Source organism: Numida meleagris, chromosome Z (assembly GCF_002078875.1).
Source record: "Numida meleagris isolate 19003 breed g44 Domestic line chromosome Z, NumMel1.0, whole genome shotgun sequence".
Classification (NCBI taxonomy): Eukaryota; Metazoa; Chordata; class Aves; order Galliformes; family Numididae; genus Numida; species Numida meleagris.
Window position 1 is genome coordinate 23,677,352 of NC_034438.1, and position 25,546 is coordinate 23,702,897.

The following is a 25,546-nucleotide window of genomic DNA, read 5'->3' on the forward strand; positions in this document are numbered from 1 at the left end:
GAGATCATGACAAGCTGGAGGGCTTGGCAGTCACCAACCACATGGAATTTAACGATAGCAAGTGTTGGATTCTGTAGCTGGGTTGCGGCAGCCTTGGCTATATGTACAGACTGAGGGATGAGAGGCTGGAGAGCAGCCCCGATGAAAGGGATCTGGGGGATCTGGTTGACAGCAAGTTGAACACAAGCCAGCAGTGTGCCCAGGTGACCCAGGCCTGGGTTGCACCAGGTCCAGCACTGCCAGCGGGAGAGGGGAGGGTTGTCTGCTCTGCTCTGCGCTGTGTGGCCTCACCTCCAGCACTGGGTGCAATTGGGGCAACAGAATATAAGGACAAAAAGCTGTTGAAGAGCATCCAAAGGAGGGCTGCAAAGGTGGTAAAGGGTCTGGAGGGCAGTGGATGTTTCAGTGGTTCCTTTTAAATTTCTTTTTGCAGATCTCAGTAAAGCAGAATTATGTATGTTCCTGTTAAAGTAAATACCTTTGTCAGAAATATCCTTAATATTTGTATGGGGAAAAGAGGCAATTCAAGCATATATGTACTGATAGCAGTGTGAAGCAACAGACTTAGTCAACAGGACAGGTAAGAGTCTGACAGAAGTGGTACATAAAGATTAATTCTTATTTCTTCTGCTCTTAAAGAGGGCGTTATTCCACACAAATTACTCTTTTACTTTGTCTGGGTAAAAAAAAACACAGGATCTTGCAACAAATATACTGATTTCACATTAATGCTTTAACTCATGTACTGAGGCTGAACTTTATTTCTTACGTTCCTTCTACCATTTACATTTCTCCTCATGTGACAGCTGCGACAAGAATACTGAATTGAAATGTTTCACATGGCTATGATGTTACAGTTATGCAGAATGATCTTACAGAATTTAACAGGTTAAAATATGAGGACAAAGCTTTGAAAGTTTAAATTCTTTTCTCTAATGCAAGCTGCAGTGAGCATTCAATAATTGGAATAGTTAAGATACAACCACTGAGAGCCACTACAACCACTAGTTCTAAATAAAGGAACGGTAAAAGCAGTTTACTGTAGAAAAAGCAGAGGCTCAACTCATCTGAATAAAAATCCATTGAAAAATGTTGCATATATAATAAGAAGTAATGAATATACATCTTTCACCAGAAACACCATTCTTCAAATATGCACAGTGCAGCATTTTAATATGTAGCAACCAAAAGTAAGTACTATTACAGTTCTAACAAAAATATACCTTATATAAATTCTTCTGCACGTTTATGAATGTTTCATTTAGTTTTCCAAACTTGGTACAAAACATACAAAAAACGTTGGCACATTACGTAAGCTACCTGCAGTAAACAATCACTATCACTTTTCTTCCATAGCTATCTAAGCTCCTTTTATTTTTTTTCTTAGTTCAGTTGTTGATACAGTGTAGAGGTGTGGTAAAGATTCTGTCTCAGGACTCGTCATTTCAACTGAGGTGACAGATTTGACACTCTTGCGTGCTGCCTGCAGTGCAAAGTGTTTAAAAATCAGCAGTTCTGCCAGTATTTATTAACCGAATAATCTGAGAATAGTCTAAAATTTGAACTCATGTTCATGGTCTGCATGTGGTTAAAATGAGATGTACAAAAATATGCATTTGTGCTTAGGAAGCTTTAGCATAATTCTCATATTTTAAAACCAATGAAAAACTATGTTTGATTTCTGACTTACTTATTTACAGCTTTTGGAGTACTTTTTTTTTTTTTTTTTTTACATGACCAAACCAAGCAGAATTTTGTTAGGAAGGAAAAAGCAGTACAAATTGTAATGCTGTTACAAATTACAGCCTGGAAACTTTTTTTTTTTTTTTTTTTAAAGCTAAAGGTTCATCTGACAAGTAAGTAGCACAACATATGGCCTTGTCATAAAGTTTAGATCAGTGTAATAAAATTGATGACTGTGTACAACCATTGCTTTATCAAAAAGGATGTTGATCAACTGCCACAATGGCTTATATGTAAAACTTGACAGAATATCCCATGGTAATATCTAAGATGGCAGAGAAAAATGTGGATGGCACCAGTTACACAGAACATGCTTATTCCTCTGATGTATAGCCCATTTATGGGAATTTTACTTCTTATACAGAAAAGAAAGAACAGGTTAATGTTGTCTGTAATGAAAGTTTTGCTTTAAATGGTGCTGGGTTTGTTTTTAATGTGCCCAGTTTCTTGAGGTTTACTTGTTCACTGTACATGCTGTCTTTACAACTATGGTTGAAAGAGCTAAAGAGCACTGGCAGAATGGGAGCAAATTTATGCTTGATAACTGAGAAGTCTTTGTGGTTGTTGGTCAACTTATTCTTTTCCTGGTGATTAGATTACATGTGTCTGAGAAGGAGTTGTGTGAAGTGTTAGTGGATACAGTTGTATTTGATACAAGATTCAACAGATGCATATTCAGTACTAGAAATTAGTTTCAGAAGTACGTTTTCTGCCACTAAATGATATTTCCAAAGTGCACTTATTTATGGACTTTTTGAAAACATTTTTTTCTATGGAATTCAGAGAAGCTTAAAAGTGATGGATGAAATACTTTGTTTCTACCACACAGTCTTAGTTTCACTTGAAAGGAAACACTATCCCCCTTGTATCCAAGTTAATAAGTGATTCACAGTGAAGCTGGTAGATCTGGAGGTCTGTTTTTCTTGCTTTAGGGTCAGTTGTTGTTTTCTGATGGAAGCCTGAGACTCTTGCATTTTAACTCATCCAGCGTTTTCCAGTGTTTGTAGTTATTAGCCAAGTGTTGCATCAAAACAGGCAGGTGTGCAAATGCTGAAACAGAGGAACAATTTTACTACATGTACAAAATGTGCAGCAGAACAGCCCAGCCTTGTCTGAAGTCAGCGTCTCCTATTGCCTGTAAATTAATGCTAACAGGGAAACATTTCTTTTTTCACTCTTTCGAGTTAATCTCTTTCTTAATGTGTGGTGAGTTTAGCCATTTTTTCCTATCACGCAAGCACTTTGATAGCGGTTTCTGCTTTTCAGAAGAAAAGACCTAGATAGAAAAACTTGGTTTTAAGCTACTGTTCCTTTCCCTTTTCTCAATTCGTAAGTACTCAGCTTTTGTGAAATGGGAAGTGTTTCACTGCAAGGTGACAGAAATCAAATTCAAGATCATGTGCTGTACTGCATACTGAATGCTGTGTACTGAATACTGTGATGCCCCCATGGAAAAACAGACTAATAGCTGGCTTGAGATTATTCATTTTAATCTGTAAAAATTGCTGCCTCAGAGCAAAGAAAAAGAAGCAGAACTACTTACCATCCCATGCATCAAACATGTCTGTTATAAAATAGTCAATGAAGGAAATCTGAGACTTGGGAATGCTGCAGGTGTTTCTGTCAAATACTGGCATCACAACAGGCAGGCCCTGTCTCTTCTCCTCATCTGTCTAAGAAAACAAAACACCTGTTAACCTCTGCAGCCTTGCTGCCTTTCATGCTGGAACAGCAAAGGCCAGGGGATTAGGTGAATTGCAGTAGGAGGTTTCAGACAAAACTTAGAACCCCAAAGGCGAGTTTTCTGTGCTTTATTTTCTCTGGAACAGGGACTAAGATTGACTAAGATTAACTTATCTTCCACCTCACAAGTACTGTTACTGCAGTGCTGTGACTGTGCTTAGCTCAAGTGAGACAGAACACTCTAATCTGGTGGCTGGGGCACATCAGCTGAAAATGGAAAATGGAGTTTCACAGTCCTTAGCAGAGGACAGATTTGAACTCTTCCACAGCTCTGGTTTCTGTTCCAAACCATTTATCTTTTAAGTAAGAGGGATGTTGCTGTCTCTACTTGCTTTGCTTCTATCATGTTTAAAAAAAACCCAAAAAAACCAGAAGTCAGAATATGCCCTTTAACTCTGCTCATAAATGGAAGAGGGCTGATTGTGTTGTTCTTGGTGTGGTGGTGGAGCCAGCCAGCCCAAACAGAATCATAGCACACATATGAAGTACTTTTGTCAGCACTGAATGCTGGACATGGCAGCAAAGCAGCCCCAAAATTACCAGATGAGGTGAATGAAGAGGAGAGCAGTTTTCAGCACCTTTTATTGCTGTAGGTTGGCTACTGCCCAAGACTGGCAATTTAAAACTAGCTTGCCTGTTTGTATGCTACCTTGGAGGCTTGAGAGGTGCAATTCAAGTGATCCTTGATCTTGCTCAGAAAACAATCAAATGCAGGGAGATTCAATCAAATGCAGAAGGATTAAAATGAAATTAACGTGTCCTATTCACTGGTATTTTTTCCTCCCAGTAATGACTGTCTCTAGGCTCTGAATTTGCATGGCAGGCATGCTAGGACACCCACCCACCCTTCAGTCTCTCCATTCCAAGCTTCTGATTTCCAGGCCATTAGTGGCAAATAAAAGCTAAGAAAATGTCACTTGTTCAAAATAGAGAACCTGAAAGGTGCTTCACTGCAAAGATGTTGCTGTCTTTATGTTAGAAAAATTAAGTATTAAGAAAGGACGTTGGGCTTCCAGTTCTGTTCTTAGGGATCCTGTGTGGTAAGCATTTTTCTGCCCATGTGCCTGCATACTGGCCTGCCCCATCCTCTGCCTATGGTAATGATCCTTCAGGTACCATCTTAGATGAGAAAGCATCTGCCTGATGATTCATTTGAGGGGTTCATCACTCCTCATGCGCTGTTCAGGGCAGGTATTGACTGGGACTAGAAGCTAGAACAGTGATGATTGAATGTTAGACAAATAAATTTACTGAAGTTAGTCAGGTAACTTTGTTAGATGGAGAAAGTTGAAAGTATAAAACCTTTCCACCACTCTGTACCACAAGCTTCAGAAGAAACAAATGAACTAACTTTGAAGTGAAATCTTCTCATGAATGGGGAGAAAACTGTACTGTAGAGTCTAATGGCAACAGCAGACAGATTCCACTGGAACAACAGACGAGCTAATAGCCACCTTCTTACACAGGATACAGTGATAAAAATGTACATACCTGTGCAAAATACTCCTCTGAAATCCTCCCTGCCCATTCAATGCATAGTTCTAGGGGACGACATGGATTTGCTACATCTGCACATTTAATCATCATGCGCTTGATCAGTGTTTGGTTATCTGGAAAATTCTTTATGTTGGCCGTACATTCACAGTCGCTGCCTTCACTCTGTAACAGAGAGTTGGTTATAAGTGCTGATGGCCAGCACCCCTGCTAGGAGTAAATGTATCGTTATTAACAGTGCTTTTCTGGTAGTAGGGTACCCGGCCTGGTGCCTTCGCCTTCCATGCAGAGTACCAGGATGTCAGAGGAGAAAGCGATGTCTGAGAACAGCAGCCTTGCAGAGTAGCTGATGGTAGCACCACCACCGGTGGCAGCTGGGGAGGTTCTCAGAAAGAACATAGTTTGTGAAATAAACAGAGGCTCTGTTAGCTAGGGTAGGTCACCCTTCTCTGCATCCCAGCCTTGCCTTCTGGGAACTGGACCAGGGCAGGGAGTCACCCACCCACAGCAAGCTGACCAGCCATTGTCACTGCTGTGTTTAGAGTCTGGGGGCTGTGATGGGAGGAGACTGCTTCATCTAGGTGGGTGTTTTCAGGATTCATTCGCAGATTAGAAAACTGAGGCAGGCACAGAGGAGTGATTTGATTTGCACAATTTCTTTTAGAGGCAGAAAAGCATGTATATGCCACTCAGTTCCAATATGTTTTCAATGAAACTTGCCCCTTTTTATGCTGGATTTTGTACCTTAGGCCTGGAATACTTTTTGGCCTTCAGTACCTGCTAAATTTGAGCCTCAGCTAATCTGGGAGATTAACAGTAGGAAAATGGAGTAGTGGTAGACTGAGGGCAAGTATTCTCTGCTTGCTTGCAAGGCAGCCAAATACTGAAGCATCCACTGACCACTGGAGAATGAGTGGAGGGAACAGAGCATTTGTGAAACGTCTGCTGTAGCATCCTCTTCTGGGTCCTGAATAGTTTAGAAGGGCACTGGTATATTATGTTCCTTAATGAGTAATAAAAAACCTCCACCTCAGCTCAACATGGCATTAATACTATTCTCAAAATAATACATTTGTGTAATTGTGGCCTTCCTTCACTGCTAAATTCAACTCTGAGTCAAAAATTGAACATAAATACTTTTTACCACTGCTGCTAAATTAATGTCTTTGTGGTTATGGGCAGATACTTTGCAGTTGCCAATTCAGCATTAATCTTCTAACTTTATGTTTAGCAGTTAATTTTTTCAGCATGGGCAGCCCAGCAAAGGGCTGCCAGATTAGACCTGCTCCTACACTGCTGTTCAAGATCAAAAATAGGAAGAGCTGCCATTAAAAATAAGGAACAGAACAACCTACACTAGGGGAAAAAAAAATCTGTAATGTGTGTGGTTTGTGCTGCACTTTTATTGCTTCTAACTCGTGTATGTTTTAAAATAGCCAGATAAGGTAAAGGAGACTGAATAAAAAAGATGTTTTCGACAGGTACACTGTGGTGATTGGAGCAGAAAATACAGAGAACATGTAAAAGCTGTTTAGGAACTATTGGAACAGATGCATTAATGTGATAGAAGAAAAAATTTCCAGCATTTAGAGCTTGAAAACACTGGTTTCAGTGGGACTTGTGAACCAATCCTACAGGCAGGGATGCCAGAGCACAGAGATTTCTTAACAGAGGAGATGGAGGAGTACCCCTGATCTGCCAAGAGGGAGACATGCAGTGCCATCTGACAGTGCTGATTTCCCTTTGCCAACTCAGAGAGCTTTTCAGAAATTGATAAGGTTGGAGCAAGTTGCGGTCTGGCCTGTGTTTAAGTACAGGCAGAGAAATCCGAAAGTGCCTGATTCTACAAAGCAAGGCTTGCTGATGTATTACTGCTTTGTGTGCTTTGATGTAGAGTGGAATCACTGCTGTCTTGGCTAGCTTATCCCATGAGAACTAGCCCATGAAAAGCTCTGCCTAGGTGATGTGATGGGAGCACAATGCAGAACAGTGACAGAGGCCTCTGTGGTGTCTAGCCCATGTCCCTCTGTGCCATGTGAGTTCTGGCAGCACAGATGCATCGGGCAAATTCAGACCCAGTGCCACATCCAGTGAGCCCTCTAGAGCTTGGAGTGCTGGGGACTAACAGTGCAAAGGGTACACACAGCCAACGAAGTTCAGATGCATTTGTGATTTCCAGCTCAGACTGCTAGGAGAATGGAGCTCAGTGGTCCCCACAGGCAGGCCAGATAAAATTACTCTAAAGTCTTAAACTTCACCAGTCCAGATTGGTTTCTGCATCCATGACAGTCTACAGAGGAAAAAGTTGATTTGTGGGGAAGTAAGGGAAGATATTTTCATTTTATAGTATAATTGAACTTTACCTTGGTCTTATTTCTTTTCCCCATTTCTAATAAAACTCTATTTTCACCAAGTGGTGATAAGATGATCTTTGCTTAGGTGAGTAACGCTGCCAGGAGAACCATGTCAGACAATGTTCAACCTTGAGAGGCAACAAATGAAGGTAAAGAGGGGCCTGAGCTAGTAAGCACAAAGGTAACTCGTGAAATAGGCCTGGGCTGGCTGTGGATCGTTAGTGTGCATGAAGTGACCGCAAAAAAGACCCAGGCTGCTTTTGATGAAATCAGGAATGTGGCTGGAGTGGAGAGACGTCAGGAAGCGACAGAGTTGTTCCTCAAGGCTTGAAGGCTTCTGATTGCATAGGAACAAAACTGTGCAGTTAGAGCCCCAGGCTTAGCGAAGTCCCACTGCTCAGAGGCCAGACCATAGGGACAATGCTGACCTGGCTCCATGCACTGTATTTTGCATGTACAAAAGCATCTACTTCCATGTTGTGTGAACACAGAATAGCTTTGAGACCAAGGCTTATAAAATGGAAGTAAGCTAAAAGCAGAGTCCAGACATGCAAAGAAAATACCAGGAAATATTCTTTCACACACTGAAGTGTGAGATCACAAATCCAATTGTGTCCTTTTGGCAAGACAGTACAATATGAATGAAAATGTTATCTCATGTTGTCTTGGAAAAACTTCACTGAAATGCTGAGAGGGCCAAAGTCGTGCAGGCACTTACGTGTGAGCTGATCTCCTCAGTTGCCATTGGCTTGTTGATGCTGTTCACAAATTTATTCACGTGTTCAAAGTGCTTTGTCATCTCTGTTGCCAGAACCATATCAATAATGGCCTGGCGCAATGTCCGGTAGTGATTTCTAGGAAACAAAAATAGTTCTTGCTCACAAGCCTGCCAGACAGAGCCTTGTCCCTTCCTTGTCCCTTCCCAGACAGAACTGCAAAACACAACTCAGGAGCTCACCCACATGAGCTGGTGCCTTCATAGCTATGAAAGGTCCAGGGTTTGAGAAGGGCCTGCCAGCTGGACCATGCCACTGTAATCCATAAAAGATTACCAAATATCCACGTGCTTCCAAACAACACAATACAGTGCTACAAAATGCAGAGCCGGGTTGGGGGGGGGGGGAATCGAAGTCTTTTTTAGAATACTGTTTACTTGGGATTCTGAAAGAGGTTAATTGTCAACGTCTCCATTCAAATTACATTTCCTGGTTCAGAAATTAGGCTCTGAATCTGCCCCAAACTGAAATCCCCAAACAACCAGTCCGTGCAGACGCACTGCCATTCTCCAGCAGACCCACCTATCAATATTCTTGAAGATGTTGCATTTGCTGTCTTTAGCCGTCAGCTGAAATGCCAGTGCTGTGTGATGGCTCTCTAGCACAGCAGTATCATTGTAAAGGACAGCTAATTCACTGCCCGCGTTGCACAGGAAAGAGTTGGTCCGTCCAGGGTGATCTACATCATGAATGGTGGCTGCTATTAATGCAGCCACCTCGTCTAAATGGTCAAGGCTTCCCTACAGGCAAGAGAGAGATCATGACATACAGACCTTGTATGTTCTGCAAAGCTTTACAAAGAACTAACAGTTAATAATAGAGAAAAAAGACTTTTTTCCCCCTGTTGCTGCTAGTTACAAGTATAAATTCTTTCCTCCTATTAGCAGTCTTCAGAGAAACTGTGTGGGCCTGCAGGCATCACAGGAAAAGACTTCAAGGGCAGAGTAACTTTATGGAGCCAGGACCATTATTTGAGTGAACAAATGACTTTGAATGACACATATAAAATGGCAGTTCAGAGTGGCACCTGAGCAAGCATACCCAACTCCTAGCTCCTGGGCAACAGTTTTACCTTAACTCTCTCCTTCCCCAGAAAGAAGGCGGTAGCGTGCAGGACATCCGCAGCGTGCGTGGAGTTGTGGTATGCATTGGAGGAGTGGTAGTTGGCTTCGATCACCTGCAGCCATGCTCGCAGTGTGGCTTCTGAGCAGTTCAAAAACTCAGGGACCCCAAACCGGCCAAAAACTTTTAAGCCCAAATAAACTAATGGCCTAGAAAACAACATTAGAGAATAGCACTGCTGTAAAATAAGTACTTCTCTGGTTCTAAAGAATGATGTTTTCATCAAGAAACCAACAAGACCTTAACAATAAAAGGTGGGGGAAATACTGAATTTTACAGTTCACAGAGATTTACAGTTTCACATAATCTTACGACTTAATGGGTACAGATTCCTACTTCCTGAATGTATCACATTGGCAATATGCAAACTATGTTGACCTGGATGAGGGCATTGAGAGCACCCTCAGTAAGTTTGCAGACGACACCAAGCTGGCAGGAAGTGTTGATCTGGCTGGGGGTAGAGAGGCCCTACAGAGAGATCTGGACAGGCTGGATCTCTGGGCTGAAGCCAGCGGGATGAGGTTCAACAAGACCAAGTGCCGGGTCCTGCACTTTGGCTGCAACAACCCCATGCAACGCTACAGGCTTGGGGCAGAGTGGCTGGAAAGTTGTATGGAGGAAACGGACCTAGGGGTATTGGTCGACGCTCGGCTGAGCATGAGCCAGCAGTGTGCCCAGGTGGCCAAGAAGGCCAATGGCATCCTGGCTTGTATCAGAAATAGTGTTGCCAGTAGGAGTAGGGAAGTGATTTTCCCTCTGTACTCAGCCCTAGTGAGGCCCCACCTTGAGTACTGTGTCCAGTTTTGGGCCCCTCACTGCAAGAAAGACATGGAGGCCCTGGAGCATGTTCAGAGGAGGGCAACGAAGCTGGTGAGGGGTCTGGAGCACAGGCCTTATGAGGAGCGGCTGAAGGAGCTGGGATTGTTCAGTCTGGAGAAGAGGAGGCTCAGGGGAGACCTCATCACTCTCTGTAACTACCTGAAGGGAGGTTGTAGTGAGCTGGGGGTTGGCCTCTTCTCTCTTATAACTAGTGACAGGACGAGGGGGAATGGCTTCAAGTTGCGCCAGGGGAGATTTAGGCTGGACATTAGGAAACGCTACTTTTCTGAAAGAGTGGTCAGGCGCTGGAATGGGCTGCCCAGGGAGGTGGTTGAGTCACCATCCCTGGAGATGTTCAAGAAACATTTAGATGTGGCATTGGGAGACATAGTTTAGTGGGGTTGTTGGTGATAGGTGGATGGTTGGACTGGATGATCTTGTAGGTCTTTTCCAACCTAATTCTATGATTCTGTGATTCTATGATTACGTCTTCCAGTCATTACGATAATCACAATCTCAGGCTCTTGATCCTATCACTGGCTTATCCTCCAGCCCAGTTTTTATCCTTTTAATCCACAGCTGTCTCATGGCTTACAAAATCATAGTGTGGTTTAGGTGATGGAGGGAGCAGCTTGCTTTTTCCAGCCTGATCATTTGTGCAGTAGCAGGAATTAGGGCATCAGTGGGACATCTAGAACGTAACAGTGCTGGGCTGTGACAATGTGACCACAGAAAGGTGGTCAGAGTCAAACAAGGCAGCAGTTGAACAGGAAACAACCTGGGAGGGTCAGAGATGCTGTCAGGGAGGACAACAATCTGCACAGAGCTTTCTGTGGCCTGTGCATATATCCTAACCCTGACACATGCCTGGCTTGTAGATGTTGTGGGTGGTACGGACACGTGTGTGTGCACACAGAAAACAGGAAGACAATTCTCACAGACTTGCAGTATTTTTCTTCAGTTTTCCTGAGAAGAGCACTTTATGCTGCAGCACCTCAGCAACAGTTTTATGGGCACTCATGGAAAGGAATTAGGTACCTTTTATTTGTAACAGCTTCCAATTCAAAAATATTGAAGTCCCAGCTTTCCTCATTATCCAGGAGCTGTGCAATACAAGGTGGAACATCACTGATAGTATTTGGCACTGAAAGATGACTATGGCTTAGGTTCATATCTGTTGAAACAGCATTTGGGAATTACAGCATTTATAGATTTTTTCTTCGTACATGCAGTATTCTATTCAGAAAACTCTTCTAATAAAAAAAAAACAAAAACTTTCCCTTACAATAAAAAGTTTGTAAAAGCCCACAATATAAATGGCTATTGCCACTTCACATTATTTGGAAATAAATGAAAGAGATCAATGAATGACAATTTAGTTAAGTTTCTGGCCTGATTTTCTGCATTTTCAATGCATTGTTTTAGCTATTGGAACCTGCTTCAGCTCCAAAATGGAGGCAGTCCAGCACTCGCTCTACAGTAACTTTGATGAGCATTTCCAAAGACGTACATCCCACTGCTAGCATGAAGTTCTCTGTCATTAGCATTTATGAATGTTATGAAATTACATATGCAAAGAGAAATTTAAAATGGTGGCTTACTCTTAGAAAGCACATACTCATTTCCGGACAGTTGTCTCAAGCCATCCTGAAATAAACAAGGTTATTAAAAAATTTTTGTCAAAAATAATTTCCATGCCTCATCAGTTGCAAAAACACTACACATACTCTCTCTTTAGCTATTGCACCTGGACACTGAAAGTGCTGCTCCTACTTGTAGCACTATAATAGAATTATAAGTGCCATCCTTGCTTTAAAGTCTTTCAAAACAGACATGAAAGGATCCAAGGAACACTAGCACGAGATCTCCAGAAAGGGTATTAGGAACCATACAGTGTACTGTCCTCCTGGACTCCTCCATTTGCACCTGAAGCATTTCATCATTCACATTATCCACCACCATTTATTTTCCATTTCCTTTACATTATTTTGACAAGGATTAGCTCAGTGTTCATTACAAAATGGCGCAACCCATGTTGAAATCTGGCCAGTCTGTCTCTGGCACACAGCTTTGCCATGATTAGAGGACAAAAGGCATAACCTGATGAAAGTAAAACCCACTATTCTCATCTAGTTGTCAGGTTGAGTAGCTGTAGAACAATCCCTTTAACCCCATCTAAGTTTCTAGGGTTTCTAAAAATTATCTCCTTGAGACAAAGCAGATTAGATGATACAGTTTCTAGTGGTGACTATGTTCACTTGTATACGAGGATGAATGCATCCAACAGACTGAGATATAGGTGAGTCTTACTGTATCTTGGTATGTAAGCCAAAACATTTAAGTGAAACAGTGGTACATTACAATTCTCCTTCCACTACTTGTGGTAGCAGATCACTGAACTGTGATGCATGACGCTGGTAACAGTAATTTCATCGTTACTGATTTTACTTACAGTCATCAGACCTCCAACAAGATCACTTGTGTGAGGATCTTCATCTTTGGTACCTAGCTGAGGGGAGTAAAGTTCTGTTGTCCGCAGGATTTCCAGAACTCTGTCCAAGGCTTCTGCTACAGTGATGGGGCTGTTTTCCTGGGCGGCATTAATTATGTTAATAACCTGAAAGCAAATTAGGGAGGTAGGCAAGGAAGAGTGAATACCAAATATTTTTCTTGCTATATAACATTACTAACTGGATTATGCTACTTCCCAGTTAGCAAATCCTGGGTAGTTTCCCTCAGTCCTTTAACTCTGAAAATGTAACTGTGTGCTCTGAGTCCCTGGTACCCATCTGTTGTTTGACACTGGCAGACTCCTGAGAAGTGAAAGTAGAAGGGTATGAAGTACCCAAAGCAGTTGTAGGTGAGCAGATCAGCACATAACCGCATCACAGTTCTGCACCACAGCCAAAGCTGCTCAGAAGAAATCACTTGGTCCCAAGAGAAAAACAAACAAACAAGAACTCCTAGGAATCAGATATCTTCATAGCAGATGTAAAGCCTTCATTTTCTCAGTACAGATGAAAAAGGGCAGAGAGCAGCAATGGTCCAGCTGCGGATGAGGGAGAAGAGAATGGCTCTTTGTTGCATTCCACAAGGTGTCTCAGCTGCGATGCAGGAAAGTAGCAATGATGCAGCAGCACTAAGGACTGCTCCTGGCAATGCCAGGACTCAGATAAAACCCCAGTGCTGACCTCTCCAGCAGTCAGAACTGGTGCAGGGGCATGACAGGCTGTGCTTATGGAGAAAGAGAGGAGTTAGCTGCTGCAATGGACAGGCAGGTGCTAGGAAACAAAGAGCTTGATGGTAAGAAGTTTGGGAGAGTGAAAAATGGTTTGAGGACAGGAGATGGCAGGCACCCTGTTTTGGGAGACAAATGATCATGCAGCTGGTTTGAGATAGCAGTCTGTGTAACATGGACGGTGAAGAAATGAGTGCAGGAAAGTAGGGGACAGAATACAGTGCAGAGGCTGCCTCTTCTGCAGGCTGTCTTACAAATACCAATGGCAAAAGCGAAGATGAGACTGTAAGTATGTGTTCTCCTACAAAAGCACAGGCAACAAAGCAGGTTTCTCTTCCTGCCACAAGCAGAGCACCTAACAAGGACAGACACCCTTTTCACCTTTTTCGTCTTTTTCTTCATGATTAAGTCTTGGAATGAGAGGTGCAGAAAGTTTTAAGAAAAAGTCTGATTTTAAATATTTTGTTAAATACAAGATGCAGTAGAGAACTGGCTGGACTGCTAAAAACTATATATTTCCCTACAAGGGCAACTCCAAACTCTGAGCCCACAGAAAAGGCAATGCTCAGGACTCACCTTTGTAATAGGAGCTTCTATTGTCATTGAATGTATCCTTGCCACAGAAGAGTATCGCCGGGTCTGTAAACTTGGAGCTGCCATTAGAGAGAGCACTGTTTACACACAGCAGTGTAAATTAATTATCTGACACCATTTAGTCAGTGCCAAAGGCTGCCATTAGAGAACTGTGTGACAGAGTCCAGCCATTCTCTGTCTCTCCTGTATCTCTTCTTCTGCAAGTTTTTGCTTTACTATTCCTTTTCCTGCACTGCGGACTGCCTTCTGTGCAGCCACCTCTCACTGCTGCTGTCAGTTTTTCTCCATCCATCCCACACTTTGGCTACACTGAAAGGAAGCTGTACTCACGCCATACTGTGTTTCACGCTGAGCATCTCCTACTATCCCCTTGTTTGCCAGTGGACTTCAGTCAGCTACGGCTTTTTCTGTGAGAGAATGTGGCCCCCTCATCTCAGTGTTACAGCTGCTCTAATGAAACCCATTATTGCACTCTATAAGGTGTGCTTCTCTCACTGCACACTGAAGCAGAAGGAAATCTCTGCCACCACCATCCCAGGCCTGGCAGGCAGTCACAGATGGCATTAGGAGCAGGAGCTCTGCTCTCAAGTAACCAGCAGAAATCCATCCCTCCATGTCCCCCACCAATGAAACCAAAATACTAGTTAGGGAGCACAAGCTGCATCTTTCTGAGGGAGGAGGAACTAATGCTTCACCACACATTCTTATAGCGGGCTGCCCCGCACCCGCTCCTCTCCATGAAGGCACCATGCACTGACATGCAGCACAGTTACACTGATGCTCACGCTGGGGCATTGCTTTGCAGTTCAGAATGAAGAGATTTTGAAGAAGTTTGACACTGAAGAAATCTCTGTTCAATCACCTGTGAACCTGTCTGGTTCCTCTTTCACTTTACGTTTTTACTGCCTCTGTTCTTTCTTTCTTTCCTTATTCCTAACTGTTTTCTGTTTTCTTACCATCACTGCTTTGTGTAGTTGTCGACTTAACATCAACTGAGTCTTTCCTTCTGTTTTTGCATTTGGAGGAATGGAATTCTGTAAATGCAAAACAAAACCTTTTAAAATGTGGCAGTAATAAATGCTTCTCCATTCCAAACTCTGAACGTTGTTTAAATAATCTTTACAATGCCACACAACGGGGGGAAATATTGTAGTCTACAGCTCAGAACTAGGGACTGGGGGACTGAGATACAAACTTGGAGTAAGGTCATCTGGAAAGATGTTCTGGAAGAAAGACAAGATCACTAATGGAACAAGGAACTCACTTCACCTAACTTCAGGTGCCTAAAAGCAGTAATCCTTCAGACTATCAAAGGTCTTTCTGTGGTAATGGAGATGGGCAGCAGCACACCCATCAGCAGTTCATTCTACTTTAGGCTGGACCCCTCCAGCAACCCTTCCTTTTGCTCTCCACTGACCACTGGACAAGCCTGAGCTTAACTGCCTGGAAACTTTGATAAGCGAGAAATATCCTACCTCAGCTAACACTCCTCTGGCCCCAGCACAAGGACTAATCTGCTCTCTCCATTTTCAGACAGGTTTTGCTTTTAATTTTAGTAATTATTTGTACACTGTTTAAGAAAAATTCAACATATTGAGAGCAGTTACAATCAATGAGCTACTGTGGACATTAACTGTGCACCAAGCTGTCATTCTTGAAATTGCCATTTACTAGAACAAATAAATAATTAAATTGAAATCATCATTTTCAGACAAATGCAAAAGCCAGATGAAACCAACTGATATAAATGCCTGGACAATGTCTCAATTGTATAAAAAAGAGCACTCAGTAAAGTGCCATTTTCCTCCAACACACTGCAGTCTGCCCTCTCCTTTACGCTTAAAAACAACAATGCTGTACCTATGCACCTCTGCAAAAATCTCCATAGTGCCTGTTCCCAGAGTATCTGAGATAGATACCACTCAAAGATCAGAGACCACAGAAAGCTTTCAGAGGGAGATCACTCCTACATGAACAATCCGAAATATCATAACACTGATATTCTCAACATAACGACCAAATACTATCACCTTTTTAGAAACAATATATATATAGCCTCTTTGTAATGAAGCATTTGTACACAGTCCTCCAGAATTAAAAACATGATGAAAGATGATGAATACAGTTCCTGTCTTAAGAATTTTTTGCTACACATTGACAAGAAAGAAATTGGATCTTTTAAAATTTGTCATCGTCCACTGTGAAGAAACTGAAAGCATTTTCTCCCATTGACATATAAGAGCTAGGCATAATTAAAGCATGTTATTTTATTAATTTATTAAGACTGCAAGTTGAAATCCCTTTCTTACCTTAACTTTTACAGGATTTTAACAAAAGGCAGTAGAGTGAGAGCAAACGTACACATAAACACAGCTGCAAGTGGCAGTAGGAGACAAGATAACTCTCCTTGTTCTAAATGTCAGCTAGCTAGCTCTAAACTTCACTGGTGCCACCTAGAGAGACACAGGTGTAGAAAAGCTACTCTGCAGCAGTTTCAGTTGAAAATACTTAAATAAAAATGTACCCTTCACTGGGTGAGTGGAATGTCTTCCTATCCAGATTCATTACAAAATACAAAGAATTATAGACTCACAGAATGGCTTGGGTAGGAATGGACGTTAAAAACTATCCAGTCCCAACCCCCCTGCCATGGGCAGGGCAGGGCCCTATCCAGCCTGGCCTTGAACTCCTCCAGGGACAGAGCACCCACAGTTTCTCTGGGCAGCCTATGCCACTGCCTTACCACCCTCTGAGTAAATAATTTCTCTGTAATATCTAAGCTAAATCTCCCCTCTTTCAGTTTAAAGCCATTCCCCCTTGTCCTGTCACTATCAGACCACGTAAAATGTCGTCTGACTCCTGCTTGTAAAATCCCTTCAAGTACTGGAAGGCTGCAGGGAGATCTCCCTGGAGCCTTCTGTTCTCCAAGCTAAGCAAGCCCAACTGCCTCAACCTTTCTTCATAAGGGAGTTCTCCCTGACATCTAACCTAAATCTCCCATCCTTTAGTTTAAAATCATTCCCCCTTGTCCTATCACTACATACCTGTGAAATTTCTTATTTCCCTTCTGTTTATAAGCTCCCTTTTACTTAAAGGGAAGGCTGCAATGCAGTCTCCCTGCAGCCTTCTCTTCTCCAGGATGAACAGGATCGTCTTCATAGGAGAGGTGCTCCAGTCCTCTGATCATCTTGGTGGCCCTCCTCTGGACCCGTTCCAACAGCTCTACATCTTTCTTGTGTTGGGGGCCCCAGGCCTGGACACAGTACTCCAGGTGGGGCCTCACAAGGGCAGAGAGGAGGGGGACAATCACCTCCCTCTCCCTGCTGGCCAGGACACATCCTCACAAAAAACTCAGTACATGTGGATTATTTTTCTGCCTTCACCACAAACTGGTTTAAGCCTTCAGATGGCTGTAAGAATTTATACCTCAAGCATAACAGTGGATATCAAGGTTATCAAGAAGGATAACCAGAATCACATATATGTAACTTCATGGCTGCTTGCTTTAAGTGTGCCATAGCTAACGACACGACTTGTATGATACGGCTTTCCAGTCTTGCTTGCCACAGTAATGAGCAAGTCTAAACACCTAACTCTTTCAAACACGTTAGTACACTAGTAACATTGTGTTAACTAGTAAGAAGTATTCTACAGCTTAATTCACAGGTGTTCTCACCTTCCTCTGTTTGCAGACTCCATTACCAGAAAAGGAACAGTGAGAAAGAAAACCTGCATTTATAATGGCAACATGGGAGCAAACCATTTAACATAACATGGATCAGTTCTAATGGCAACAATGATAATGAGGATATCAAACTTTGTGTATGGTCTTTTCTCCCCACTCCCACCCTCCCTTGCAGATTTTATTCTGCTCCACAAAGTTCTCCAATGCTTCTACAAATTCTGATGTTACTTTGAAAAGTAGTGAATGTCAAGAATTCACTTCCTAATCTCTCAGCATGTTATATCCTCCTGTGTGAAAATCAGAAGCTGCCTGACAACACACAGCAATGCTGCCCAGTGTTTGCTGTGGGAAGGGTCTTGGGTTCTAGAAGGCAACAGAGTGCAAGGACCTTTGTCTCAGAATAAGGTAGCAGAGCTGCATCTACCTCAGATCAACAGAAGACCATTACAAACTTTAAATCACCCTTTTAATGTCTTTAGATTAGGGAAGTGTTGTTTAAACAGCACAGGAAGGAGTGATTATCTCCTTACGTTCCTTCCTGAAGTCACCTTTAGTAACTTCTGCAGATAGTTCTTGGCTGTGATCTTGAATCTGTCTGCAAGTAAACAGAGCTGCCTAAGGCACAGAGCAAGGGCTGTGCAGACATGCTGCAGCACCACCATCATGCTCAGGGCTGATGGGACATGACTAGCTCCAGCCTGGACACTGTAGACAACTGTCTTACCCTGTGCTGTGCCCAGACTAACAGTCCCTGCTGACAGGTCCTGAACTTTGAAACACTAGGGCAGATATGCTGGCACCAATCAGTGCAGCTTCACTTTTGTTTCAAGCAGCAGGGTGTGACAAGGTATGTCAGCTTTGGGCTGAGATACAGTGTTTTAATACAACAAAGAGCAACATGACTTGTTTCTGAGCACTCTGCACAGTAGACTGAATTATTAATGACTATTACAAACCCAATTATGGTGCAGCATTTGAGGAGCTGGCATCAGTCACTGAACGTCCTCTCTGACCACAGGCTCAACAAACGGAAGAGACAGCATTTCACAGCAGCAAAGACTGGCCATGAGTTCAAGGACAGAAGTATAAAAAGGAAAATGATAGTATTCTAACCTGACTGAGAATTGTCTCCTGTATAATTCTCATCGTGGTGACTCTTGCAGAGCTGAAGATCCACCAAGAGTAAATTTCATTTGTAAAGGAAAAAAAAAAATAACAAAGATTTAGAAAGGGCTACGTTCAACACTGTCCTTATCTAACATCTTCTATTATTTAAAAAAAAAAAATGGCAAAGAGTCTTCTTCAGGTGTAATTAGATGTCGAGAAATAATATGAAAGTAAACAGACATTCCATGCAGGAAATCCCAGATACAGCAGTGCTTTTATGCATGAACAATCAGTTCCTGTTTAATGCCTGTGTCTGTAAGAGAACTGAGGTTCCTTTTTAGATAACATTTTAAGTACAAATTGCCTATGAACGTTAAAGATGACAGGAATAAAATGCGAAAATAGAGCAAAGAAAATAGCCTAAGATGTTATTCATCTCTTGTCCTATATATAGTACTTCTAACATTATTTTCTTTGTACTGTCTAAGCCAATTTTGTATACACCCTTTCATGGATTAGTGATACAATGCATTGTTTTCAAAAAAGACAGAAAAAGAACACTCTAGATACTGAGGTGAACATAGGTCTCATCCATCAGAAATTTATTTCTCAGTAATTTTTAATCACTCCCATGAATGAAAAAATAAATATATATTTTTTTGTGCTTCTGAAACATCTGAAAATTGAATAGATATTTCAGTCTTTTCTAGAATTTAAGTAGGACTTGTCCATCATCTTAATGTTTCCACCTATTGCTTGGTAATACAATAACAGATTAAAAGCTCTTCTGCTTTTCCATCCCTTTCAGAAACAAACACACAGTCTGTCCAACCTGTGACCGTTTAATGCTGATCACTTCAGTCCATTCCTTTGTTATATGGCTACAAGAAAATATTTTGCTGTTAACAGGAAAACTGAGCAGAACTTTCAGTTCTTCAAGTCTTCTCTCTAAAAGCACATGACTTATTCAGGCAAAGATAATAAAGACAGTCGAAAGGACTAAAACCATCATATTACCTTCTCTTTTACTGTAGTCACTAGAGAAAGAATAGAAATGATCTACTCTAGACGAACCAGCCTTGATACTCTACTCGAGATGAACAGTCCTTTATGCTGCCTTTGCATGTCTTTCATTACACACTACACTGAGGAATCCAGTACAGTCACCTCATCTGTGGAAGGTAGTTCCTTTGATCAAATCCATTGCCTGCCTGTCTACCTATAACAAAGAACTAGATTGTGAACTCATGGCTGCAACCAGTGAGTAAAAAGTAAAGTACAGCAAGACTCCATTTATGCACTCTGTGTCCATGTCAATGTGACGCAGCATTCTGAGGCGCTGCTGCAGGGATTATTCAGGAAAGAAAGGAATTACATGAAATCTCTTTTTGATCACTCCTGAGTCCCTCCCATCTTGTTTTCCTTTTGCATCTGGGGACAGGGTATAAAGAAGGTGAAAATGAATGAGAAGAGAATGGAGAAGCAAAATGCAAAACTCAGGAGTGCTTTACTGTGTGAGCTGAGAATTAAAAAAGGAAGAGGAAATCCTGCAGTAATGTTCTACTTAAATCTTGTTTCAGGGAATTTAGGAGGCCTCTCTTCCATCAAAAAACTCATTTTAAAAGCTTAAACACCTTGCCTACAACCATGCAGAATCTCTCAGAGAAATCATCTTATTTCAACAGAGTAAGATTTTGGAAGTTTGTCATACAGTACATTGATACAAGGCATCTGAACTGCTCATTCCAGTCCAAAGCTGGAGTTCTTCTGAGCCCTTGGATATATCTCTTCCTGCTTCCCACTGCTGAAAGAAAACCTTGGCACATTCCTCATTTATATAAAAAATAAACCACATTTCAGTACTTCCAGGGTACTTCTCTTACCCTTTTCTGTAGGCATGACCTGAAAGAGCCATGTAAGTTACGAGAACAGTTACGTCATTTATTTTGAACTGGTATGCTCTTAAGAGGAGAAACAACACCTCTGTTATAAATACATGAATGTGCGTACACTGCAGAATATCCTGGCAGGCCACAATTCACAAGCACAGCATTAATCATTACCTAAGTTTCAGCACATAGGAGCAGTCACATGAAAGTCAATCTCCATTCACAAATCTCCACAATATGAACACTTACTACAATCTCAAATGTATTATTATTTTGTGCATAAATCTGGCATGTTTATTTCTTGTATCTGATAAGTGTGGCACAGTGGCTTCTCACAGTGATTTCTAATTACACCATTATCTCAAATGCTGTGATACACTTTAGAGAGACTGTCAGTAATGAGGAAGAACATGTTTATTTACATTTTAAAATGCGAAACAGTGTATAGATTCAAAGAAACATAGAATGGCTGGAGTTGGAAGGGACCTTGAGGTCATCTAGTACCAACTCCCTGCCTTGGGCAGGGTGGCCACCCCCAGCTCAGGCCACTCAGGGCCCCATCCAACCTGGCCTCGAGCGCCTCCAGGGATGGGGCACCCACAGCCAGAGAAGCTGGACAGCCTGTGCCAGTGCTTCACCACCCAGAGTAAAAAATTTCCTCCACATATCTGATCTAAATCTCCCCTTTTGTAGTTTAAAACCATTTCCCCTTGTCCTATCACTATCTGCCCATGTAAAAAGTTGATTTCCCTTCTGTTTATATTTTCCCTTCAAATATTGCAACTGATGTCATCTACCTGGACTTGTGCAAAGCATTTGACACTGTCCCGCACGACATCCTCATCGCCAAATTGGAGAAAAATGGATGTGATGGATGGACCATTTGTTGGATAAGGAATTGGCTGCATGGACTCATTCAGAGAGCTGTGGTTAATGGCTTGGTGTTGAAGTGGACACTGGTGACGAGTGGTGTTCCTCAGGGATCGGTGTTGGGACTGATGTTATTTAACATCTTTGTAGGTAACATGGACAATGGGATCAAGTGCACCCTCAGCAAGTCTGCAGATGACAGAAAGCTGAGTGGTGCAGTTGGCATGCTAGAGGGAAGGGATGCATCCAGAGGAATCTGGACAGACTTGATAGGTGGGCCCATGCCAACCTCATGAAGTTCAACAAGTCCAGGTGCAAGGTCCTGGACCTGGGTCAGGGCAATCTCAAGCACAGATACAGGTTGGGTGGAGAATGGCTTCAGAGCAGCCCTGAGGAGAAGGATTTGGGGGTGTCAGTTGAGGAAAGATTCAACATGAGCTGGCAATGTGCGCTTGCAGCACAGAAGACCAACTGTATCCCAGGTTGCACCAAGAGAAGTGTGACCAGCAGGTCGAGGGAGGTGATTCTGCCCCTCTGCTCTGCTCTTGTGAGATCCTACCTGGAGTACTGCATCCAGTTCTGGGGATCCCAGCAAAAGAAGCACTTGGAGATGTTGGAGCAGGTCCAGAGGAGGGCCACGAGGATGATCAGAGGGCTGGAGCACCTCCCCTACAAGGACAGGCTGAGACAGCTGGGGCTCTTCAGCCTGGAGAAGGCTCCAAAGAGACCTTATAGCGGCCTTCCAGTACCTGAAGGGTGCCTAAAAGAAAAGCTGGGGAGGGACTTTTTAGAAGGACATGTAGCGACAGGACAAGGGGAAATGGTTTTAAACTGGAAGAGGGTAGGTATAGACTAGATATTAGGAAGAAATTCTTTACTGTGAGGGTGGTGAGACACTGGAACAGGTTGACCAGAGAGGTTGCAGATGCCCCCCTCGGAGGTGTTCTCAAGGCCAGGCTGGATGGGGCTTTGAGTAACCTCGTCTAGAGGAAGCTGTCCCTGCCTATAGCAGGGGGGCTGGAACTAGATGATCTTAAAGGTCACTTCCAACTCAAATCATTCTATAATTCTATAACTGGAAGGCCGCAATGAGGTCTTCCTGGAGCCTCCTCTTCTTCAAGCTAAACAAACACAGCTCCCTCAACCTATCTTCACAGGAGAGGTGCTCCAGCCCTCTGATCATCTTTGTGGCCCTCTTCTGGACCTGCTCCAACAGCTCTGCATCCCTGCTTTACTGGGAGCCCCAGACCTGGCTGCAGTGCTTCAGATGGGGCCTCACAAGAGCTGAGTAGAGGGGGAAAATCCTCTCCCTCTCCCTGCTGGCCACCCCTCTTTTGATGCAGCCCAGGATACAGTTGGCCTTCCGAGCTGCAAGTGCACATTGGTGGCTCAAGTCCAGCTTTTCATGCACCAGAACCCCCCAAGTCCTTCTCCACAGGGCTGCTCCCAAAGAGTTCTTCTCCCAGACTGGACTTATAGTAATTCATGGATGTTTGTAAGCTTCTGTACAGTATCTGAAAATTGATTTTGAGCCATATATAATTATGCTGATGCAGTGTAGCGTTAGAAATTTGGATCAAAACTTGAATCATGACAAATACTATCCTACAATTAAATATACAGACTGTTTGATTTCCTTTCATGCTTCCATAACAAATTATTTTTGTTCTGAAAATAAGCCTGATATATTTTAGGGCAGAAGGAATTTCTGTTTATGCAAGTATTCAGAAGTGGATGTCAGGATTTACCAAGTACATAGCTTCTCTATGGTTTTAATTTTCTGCAGAAAGTGTTCTGAGAGAATAATTACAATCCTCAACAAAACCTGGATACAAACTGAACTGGAAGAACAGAGAAAAAAAACAGTGGAGGAAAACAATCGTGCAAATATGCTATTTGTCACAGAAAATCTTTCCAGAGTTGTTTTGCAAAACAAGAAATAGTGAAATGTTAAGAAATGTGCTTCTCTTTTGCTTCACTGAAGCCAAGAGCAGTGTTCTTGCATCAAGCATTGGGGTCCCAGCACTCCCAGCAGGCACCCACTGCCCTGAGCCACCCAGAGCCACCGCCTTGCACCAGCCTCTCAAAGGCAGCTGGCTTGTGAGCATGGTCTGACAGCAAGGTGAGGGAGCCACCACATACATTGGCGGTGCTGTGGTGTGGGCTTCCCAGTCAGAAATGAGGTGAGTATCCAACATGAAGCACAAATCTCATCAGATCCATCAGACTCTTCCAAGGAAATCAGCAGAGAAGAATGGCAGCCTGAAAGCTTCATGTACTGCACTGATTCCACCATCTGGACTGGACAAGACAGCTCAGCAAGAGGCAGTAGCTCAGGAGGACTACATATTCTGGATGTTCCTGGCAGGCTGAGGCCTCCTGGCCAGCAAGCTGCAGCTGCAGTGCAACATGTAGGTGGCATCTCCTGAAAGGATGCCAAGGCAAGCATGGAGTATTTGAGCCCTGTGGCATGGAAAAGTCAAGTAGCACCCTGTTGCACCTTCAGCAATTTCCAGTGCCTGAGGGCACACAATCAGCTCACCCAGCTGCTGTATTACCAAGGGAGAGATATGCTCCTTTTCAGGAACTTACTGACATAAAACGACAGATGAAAGCAAGGGACTGCCTTCCAGTAGAACCTAAGGATGACTTCAGAGTATCTACATGAATAGATGAGATAAGACTACTAGCTCTGAAACCAAAGAATAGGAGTGCTTGTGTTGGGCTTGCCTACACTGGATCTTTGTTCTACATAATTCTTTGGTAAAGTCTTATTTAACCCAATGGCAGCACATCTCCAATGCATTAGGAGGGAACAGGGAAAATGGCTGTATCTCAGCGCAAGCTCTTACTGTGGTCTTCTTACGTGAACTCTCTGTAACTGCAGTCAGAATACTGTTAACTGTCGAATTCCTCAACCTCTAGAAACATTTCTTTCACAAATGCAGAAAGCCTACACAGCTAGACACTTGCCCTCCTTTCCCTGAAAATGTTTCCAACAGGATGGTGTACAGCATTTGAAAATACTGCAGCACACCGAAAATTAGAAATGTAGGGAGTACCACAAGGCTAACTGAATCAAATCCAATAGCTAATTTTTATATGCCAGAGGCAGTTTTATTAACACTGTCTTTCTATTAAATCATTAATAATCTTATTTTTCATTTTCATCACGGTTTCGTGGTTTTTCAGTCTGTCCCACTAACTGTTACAGAAAATGAAGCCTTCCTGCAAAAGTCAGCAGTGCGTTCTCTACGGTTGAACCTCTCTTTTCCACCAGAGGGTGCAAAACTGCAGTGTTCAATTCTGATCATGATTAATACAATCACAGCAGCATTACTGCAAAAATAATTGTAAGAGGTCTTCAGAATACAGTACAGATATTATTACACATAAACACTACCCCGAAACTGAAATGAATAATAAACCAAAACAAGACCTCATGACGCTGTTAAGAGTTTTCTATTTGATACCAGAGCATCTGATACTGTACTACAGGCAGGAGAGATTTCCAGCACAGAACAGAAACACACAAAAACCAAACACCTAGTTCTGTTGGCTGTAACTTATATTTTTCCATGTAGACCTTAAATCTCTACAGACTATATTTTCTGTCAGGCCATAATCTTTAACCATTGCAGTAGATTTCTACATTTGTTCAGAACCTTTCAGAGGTCACATAACCTGGTCTAAGACTGCCCAGGCATAAAGCCTATTGCATTTGGGCTTTGTTTATTAATAACTGCTCATGATTCAACAGTGAAAAACACGAGCTTTTTGTGCTTTCCAACAGTGTCAGTAGTATAGAGGTCATGGCCTTTGACACACGTTTGTAAATAATATTTTGTTGTTAAGTTTACTTGCTTAGTCCAAAGAACTGGAATATTCCTGTTACTGGCTTCTTTCTTTCCTTCCTTTCCTTCTTTCTATCTTCCTTTCTTCCTCTCTTCCTTTCCATTCCTTTCTTCCTTTCCTTTCTTCCTTTCCTTTCTTCCTTTCCTTTCTTCCTTTCCTTTCTTCCTTTCCTTTCTCCTTTCTCTTTCCCTTTCCCTTTCCCTTTCCCTTTCCCTTTCCCTTTCCCTTTCCCTTTCCCTTTCCCTTTCCCTTTCCCT

General features: G+C 42.6%; 1 protein-coding gene across 4 annotated transcripts in view; it reads right to left on the reverse strand.

The window, feature by feature from the left end:
* The window catches only part of PDE8B (phosphodiesterase 8B), an 83,566-nt gene continuing 58,745 nt past the window's right edge, over positions 726 to 25,546 (reverse strand). For all 4 annotated transcript variants that reach the window (XM_021379407.1, XM_021379406.1, XM_021379405.1 and 1 more), the window contains 12 exons: positions 18,682 to 18,733; positions 14,840 to 14,917; positions 13,866 to 13,942; positions 12,504 to 12,668; positions 11,653 to 11,698; positions 11,090 to 11,225; positions 9,183 to 9,381; positions 8,633 to 8,850; positions 8,053 to 8,188; positions 4,978 to 5,145; positions 3,287 to 3,416; positions 726 to 2,793 (listed from right to left, as the gene is read on the reverse strand). In XM_021379407.1, the coding sequence (XP_021235082.1) occupies positions 2,678 to 2,793; positions 3,287 to 3,416; positions 4,978 to 5,145; positions 8,053 to 8,188; positions 8,633 to 8,850; positions 9,183 to 9,381; positions 11,090 to 11,225; positions 11,653 to 11,698; positions 12,504 to 12,668; positions 13,866 to 13,942; positions 14,840 to 14,917; positions 18,682 to 18,733 (1,521 nt within the window). In that variant the 3' untranslated portion in view covers positions 726 to 2,677. The remainder of the gene's footprint in view (positions 2,794 to 3,286; positions 3,417 to 4,977; positions 5,146 to 8,052; positions 8,189 to 8,632; positions 8,851 to 9,182; positions 9,382 to 11,089; positions 11,226 to 11,652; positions 11,699 to 12,503; positions 12,669 to 13,865; positions 13,943 to 14,839; positions 14,918 to 18,681; positions 18,734 to 25,546) is intronic.